Source organism: Fulmarus glacialis, unplaced genomic scaffold (assembly GCF_000690835.1).
Source record: "Fulmarus glacialis isolate BGI_N327 unplaced genomic scaffold, ASM69083v1 scaffold2524, whole genome shotgun sequence".
Lineage (NCBI taxonomy): Eukaryota > Metazoa > Chordata > Aves > Procellariiformes > Procellariidae > Fulmarus > Fulmarus glacialis.
The window spans coordinates 125443-132359 of NW_009209755.1; the positions used below are offsets into that span (position 1 = coordinate 125443).

Sequence of the window (6917 nt, forward strand, 5' to 3'; positions counted from 1 at the left end):
CACTGCCCCACTTTACGTAGGTTCTTCAGACTTTATTGATCGTGGTAAGTCAAAAAGTTCATTAGATGTTCCACGATCAATATCTGTTCCGCCCTCTCCATCTGATATTCCTCCACCTGGACCTCCAAAAAGCTTTCCCCCAAGGAGACCACATACTCCTGCAGAAAGGCTTACAGTTAAACCATCTGACGAGAGACAGAGTGTAGATGTTCCTTTTGCTGGATCACCCAGGAAGATACGAAATCATGCTGTAAAGGTTTGTATACAGTATAACTGATTTCAAACTGTTCTATATGTGGTGTCATACATTGATAATTTAATTTAGTCATTTTCATTGCATCCTTCTTTGTCTATGAAAGATCGTGCAAGTTGTAAAAGTTGTAAACAATGAATAATTTTCTCCTAAAACTCTTATCTTTCTGATAATTTCAGATTTATTAATTTTTGTTGGTTAGGAAAGGAGAATCGGTGGCACATCACATTGGTTTGGAATATTTTTATTCAAAACCTGGAAGGCATATGTTTATATGTATAAAATATACAAATTGTAGTACTTTAATGTATAGAGTAGGTAGGCAAGAACATAAAACTCGGCAGGATGAACTTTTCCTTGATTATTTACTTATGCTTGTAGTCTTCAGTGTTTGCTGTGTCTGCTTTCTCTACATGTTTTGCTAGTGTAGTTAGTCTTGCAGCTGATTCAGTTTTTAGTTATGGCTAAAAACATAGTAATTTTTCATGCATTTGATAGTTTACGCCCTTTGCAGAGTCGTTAGCATTGAGCTAACCAAAATCAAACAGTGTTGGTCTGAAACTTTAACCTTCTGCAGAATGTCAGTGTGGTTTTTTGTAGGCGCTGTTGTATCCTCTTACCCAGAGGTGACAGAGGTTTCCCTGTTCGCTAATCCACTTGGCTCTCCTTGCCTAAGGAAATCGGGGAAATTCATGATTGAATCAATGTAGGATTTACTTGTCTTGGTAGCTCTTACACTGGAATAAGTGGAAGTGAAAGCCTCTGTATTCACCTGGTTCTTTGACCTCAACCAAAGGCTCTGATGGGGAAAGTATTTGCAAAGAAAGAGATTTGTAAATTCAGGTACCCAGTGTGGGTTCAGGACCATGACTTTAGGTTGCATGCCAGCTTCATGCACAGTTTAGATTTTTTTCCTAGTGTGTATGTGGTGTAGCTGTCAGATGTCTTTCAGCATTTATAGATTTATAATAGAGGATGAAATAGTCTAGTGATGTGCAGCACTGGAAATCAATATTTTTTAACTTCCTGATTATATTATACCAGACATTGATTTCTCCATGTGTAAGTTGAAGGAGCATTACATCCCCTAGGAAGGAATGTGCAGCAGTCTCTTCCCTTCCTGTGCAATGTAGCAGCATAAATTTTACTCATAAAATAAAACACTTTTTATGTCATATTGGTTTTACCAATATAGGGAAACTCAATTTTCCTCATCTGTAAAACTTTCCTGTGAAACTTCTGTAAAAGTTTCTAGAGAAAAATGTTCATGTTTTTATATGTAAACACAGTGTCATTTTACATTTAAATGTATATGTCTACAGAAATCTCTGATACTTGCCCCTCCCTGGAATGCTTTATTAAATTCCATCCAGTTACATCTAAAAAAAAAAAAAAGACAGGAAAAAAGGCAGAACAAAAAGCATTCCATGAAATTTAGAGACAGGAATAAAAATAAATCGTGAGACATTTAGTCTGCCTTGAAGAAAGCCATAAAAGTTTGGCATTAAGAAAAACATGGGAGAATGGATGTGCAGTAGGTTTTCATACTATGAGCAGAAAGGGGCAGATCAAATATGATTATTTAATTAAACCTGGTATTAATGGAACCCATTGCCACAAGGTGTCACTCATGTCAGTAGCTTAGTGTTCCCTGGCTAAAAGAGGGCATTCACAATTGTTACTGTGTGGAGTACAAGCCTGCTGTTGGAGGGCATAAGCCAACCAGCCTTTCTCTGGGAGACATTAGGTGGGAGGGAACTTTGTAAATATTTTTTTCATTTGCTGGAAGCCACTTTGCGTGTTCTGCTGCAACATCTTGTGCTGCCAGAATCCGCTGATCTGCCCAGCATCACAGGTGCTAAATTTGCGTTTGTTCATTCGTAAGTTTTACTTAATCATCAAAGGATCTGGCTGGCCCATGAATGTTAGCCTGATCTAAGCATGCTGTGAATTCAAATACAAAATTTGTGGCAGAGGTGCATATCTCCTGAATTTTCCATCAAGTGCAACGTACCTCTCGCTTGAGACAATCCTTATAATTCTGGCTGTGGCTTCTTACAGAGCTCAACTCACATTGATCGACGCTCTATGCCTGCTATGGGTTACATGACACATACTGTGAGCGCACCCAGTTTGCATGGCAAGTCGGTAAGTTGAGAGCAGTTACTTTCCCTTTTGTGTCATCATAGTATTGTAGTTAAGTTTTAAAATCCTGCTCGTTCCACAGTAGTTGTAGTAGTAGTATTTTTATTAGTTAAAACATAAGTAACTTGAATGAGAACTTAATCTTAACCAGCTCCTAGTAAAGCCTGTAGGAATTTTGCTGTTATCGGTGTTATCAATTTTGCTGCGACATGAACAGGGGTGAGCTGTCTGTTATTACAGGTTTCAACTTTTATTATGTTTATTTGACCAAATGCAGAGTTAATGAAATAATTGCTTAATCATGTCAAGTAACTGCTTTCTGGGCACTGAGGTGAAAAAGGTAATTACAGTTACTCTCCCTGAAGACTGCTAATTTCCTCTTTACAATGTGTCTAAATACCTGCAGCCTGAAGAGCTAACATTGCTTCTCATTCGATTAAGGAGACATCAGGCTAAGTTGGCTAGTATACGAAATTACACAATCGCACAATTACTGCAGCACTTGCCAACTAATTCCACCTATCAGGTCAGCTGCTGCTTGGCTCATCTGTGCCGTATGACATTTTGTGACTCTGCAAATGCTTCATTAGTGGCATGCTTGAGTCTGTGCTTTCTTGCCCATTCTTTGGTATTCTACAATTCCCAGGTTGTTTGTGGTTTTTCTTTGCTACTGTATTTGCTATAAAAGATGAGCGTTTTAAGTTACAGGGCACCAGTGCATACGTTTCAAAGTGTTATGTATACTTCCTTTTTATACTATTTCTGAAAATACATCTTCAGAAATGTGGGTTAAAATATTAGATAAGCTCATTCTAAAGCAAAACCATTTCTTTGTGTTGCTTTCATGATGGGATTGGCTCCCTGTGCCACATGCTGCGTCATCTGCAAATTGAAATGCATCGGCCAGTTGGTACATTCATATGAGCTTGTAATTGTGTCAGTTCTGCAGGTGAACGTTGGTTCATAAAAGCTCATGGGCATCTTGGATCATCAACAGTGCTCTTGATTGCACTGAGGTATGAAACTTGTAAACGTGAGATCAAACAGAAATGTGCTTACAGAGCTCCTTGGTTCATATTAGAGCCTCAAAAACGGAGCCGTCTGGGAATAAAATGCAGTGACTCTTCTTGGAATTGGTGAAGGCTTTATATTGGCCCAAAACCAAAGGAAATTTTTGGATTTGGTAAAGTTTCATTTCCCGACTTACCTCACCTACAGAACAATTGCACTAAGATGGGCAATAGTAACAGGGATTTCTCCAAAAATGGGCAGACTTTCCAGTCAAGTCCTCAGCCAGACTTACAAGCTGATCGGAAAAGAATTGTAAGTGATCACGTCTAAAGAATGCAAGTGTGATCCATTGATTTTATAGTATAAAGGGTTTTTCTTTTCTTTTTTAACTACACATTTTCATTGGCTCAAAACTTGAGAGAAGGTATAGTTGTATTTTTCTTTTATTCTGAAGTTTAATGTACCCAGGATACAAAATCCTGCCAAAATAGCAATAAAATTCTAGGAATTTTGGAGCATTTTAGCTGATACAAACACTTTTGCAGCAGTTAAGCTTTATTTCGTTGCATATTGCAAATACTTCATTTGAAAAAAGGAGAAATAACTTTGTTATGACTTCTGTTTATGCTTTTCTTGAAGTGATTGTAATAAAAATGTTGGTAGATGAATGTAAGTATAAAATTAAGCTGATAGCAACTGCAGGTGAGCCAATGAAAAATTAAGCTGATAGCAATTACAGATGAGCCAATGAAAAATAAGGATCAAGTTGAATGCTATTACTTAAAAGACCAAACGGATTCTCTAATTGTGTAAGTGAGATTTTTTTCAGTATTTTATTCACAAAATTTATTTCATACTTTCCCTGAATAAGGGAATTCATATCTTAAAATGTGTATGAAATGTGATCAAAAGTGTTCTAATTATTTGTTATATAATGGCTTCTAGTTACATTTGACATTCAGTTAGATACAAGTCTTCTCTTCTCCCAAAGAGACGTATTGTGCTGGAGGACAACACCATAACTTTTTTAGTGAAGGGATAGTCAGTAGAAATTGATCTTGAAAAAATGGGTTGAAAATCTATTGTTTCAGGTAGTTACGTGTCTCATTAGAGGTGGAAAACTCAAATCTATACGTTTGGAGGGTGAGCGTGAGGTAGTAACATTCTTGGGAAATATTTTGCCCATTTTTCAACTGTAAATAGCAATATGCTGGTGGAGCAAATGTGCTTTTTTATGTACTTCCTACTCTGTTATTTTGTTTCCTCTTTCATCCATTTTCTTATATATAAGCAATCCAAGTATTTTAAAGTTGTTTCAAACATTCAAATAAATTGCCTTTTTTTTTTCCCCTATGTACTTACCTGAAGGCGGATGACACTTATATCCAGTTGAAAAAGGATTTGGAGTATTTGGATCTAAAGGTAAGATTTTATATTATGTCTTTTTTTTTTAACCCAGTGGTCTTTTGTGTATGATCTTTGTACCTGCATCAAACCACCTTCTGTTCAGAGATAGAAACTCTGTCTTTTGCCATCACTGTTGTGCTTAGAATATTGAGTGTCTTCATAGTAGTGACTGTACAATTAAAGTGCAAACTCGGAAAATGTAATTGCTTCAGTTTGTAGGAAGAACTTGTGTTATTGGTACTCCAGATGAATGATATTATGTGAGTTTAGAGAAATCAGATAAAAAACTGATTCAAAATGTTTGTCTGCTATAGCGTTAGAACCAATATGAAGTCAACTCCTCTAAGTTAAAATAGGGTGTTCTTTTAATCCAACTTTTTCCCTTTAAATCTTCTTGAGCTGACTTTTTCCTTGTTTTTATAATATGCTGTATTTATAATGTCTTGCTTTCTTGTGAAAATGTGGCAATAAATTAGCACCTGTCATTGTTTTCATATTATTACAGCTAAGAGATTTCAAATGCACCCATTCATCCATCCATCCGTAGATACAATCTGCCCAAATAATGTTACATGGTATTTCCTTTGAAAAGAAAAAATTAAAAATAAAATATTGAGCATCAAAGCATCTGTCTAAATTAAATGACTTCTGTATCTGGTACGCCTGATAGTTGGCAATTTGAAAGCACATCTAGACTTAATAATACCAGGTTTTGAAGAAGAAAAAACACCAAAAAGGTATAATAATTTTGCTTAGCAAAGCAGTCTACCACTTTCTATGGTGCGTAGGATGTCTCACCATATATAAATCATATGGTGTTTCTGAAAATCAAAGTGGAGAGAAATTTAACACCTTGTTATGCTTATTGTTTGCATGTACATAGTTCTCACTGATGCCATGGGGCATTGCATATGTGCAACTAATGAGCTGACTGGACCTATTAGTAGGTGTATTTCAATTTTATCTGATGTTTTAATGGTTGAATATATAACCAAATATATCAATGGAAAATATTAATAATACATATTACACATATGTATAGTGTCATATATATATGTATAAAAAGATAGAATATTTATCACTTAATATATGTAGTATATATAGTCTAAATGATCAAATATGTAAACTGTTGTAATCATTAATATACAAACTTAAAATTAGTTGGACACATTTCACTTTAGGCCTTGTTCTTGGTTTGTTCATGGCTTTGCCAAATGTAACTGCATCCCAAGCCATCGGCTGAATTTTATGACAAATTTCACTTTAAATGGTCCTAAAATTCGAGAAATTTTTAATAAACACAGTGTTTTGTCCAATATAAAACACGACAATTTTCACACTTAAAAGTGGCCACGGTTTAAGCCTCTGAAAATGTTATGTGCTTAGCCAAATTATTAGGATGGGTTTTTAACTTTTTAGTGGATTCCAGCCGGATTGATTTGTTGCAGTCTGGGACATTGAGAGCTCTTTGATCTCTCAGGAGCTCCCCTTGTGCCTTCCTGCAGCCTATGTAGCACCTGATGAAAGCAGCCAGAAAGAGAAATCTATGGGGGCTCCAGATCTTTCTGTGAAAAGAAACTTAATCATAGAATCGTAGAATAGTTTGGGTTGGAAGGGGCCTTTATAGGTCCACCCCCCGTGCCATGGGCAGGGACATCTTCAACTAGAGCAGGTTGCTCAAAGCCCTGTCCAACCTGACCTTGAATGTTCCCAGGGATGGGGCATCTACCACCTCTCTGGGCAACCTGCTCCAGTGTTTCACCACGCTCATTGTAAAACATTTCTTCCTTATATCTGGTCTAAATCTACCCTCTTTTAGTTAAAAACCATAACCCCCTGTCCTATTGCAACAGACCCTCCTAACAAGTTTGTCCCCTTCTTTCTTATAAGGCCCTTTAAGCATTGAAAGGCCGCAATAGGGTCTCCCCGGCGCCTTCTCTTCTCCAGGCTGAACAACCCCAACTCTCTCAGCCTGTCCTCATAGGAGAGGTGTTCCATCCCTCTGATCATTTTCGTGGCCCTCCTCTGGACCCGCTCCAACAGGTCCACGTCTTTCCTGTGCTGAGGGCTCCAGAGCTGGATGCAGCACTGCAGGGGGGGT

General features: G+C 37.1%; 1 protein-coding gene across 1 annotated transcript in view; it reads left to right on the top strand.

Annotated features, from left to right (window-relative positions):
- LOC104076155 (pleckstrin homology domain-containing family A member 7-like) overlaps positions 1-6917 on the top strand; it is a 95476-nt gene that overhangs the window by 72846 nt on the left and 15713 nt on the right. Inside the window, 3 exon segments of the mRNA XM_009576919.1 lie at positions 1-256; positions 2315-2401; positions 4778-4831. The exon segment at positions 1-256 is cut by the window's left edge and continues 32 nt beyond it. Coding sequence (XP_009575214.1) covers positions 1-256; positions 2315-2401; positions 4778-4831 — 397 coding nt within the window.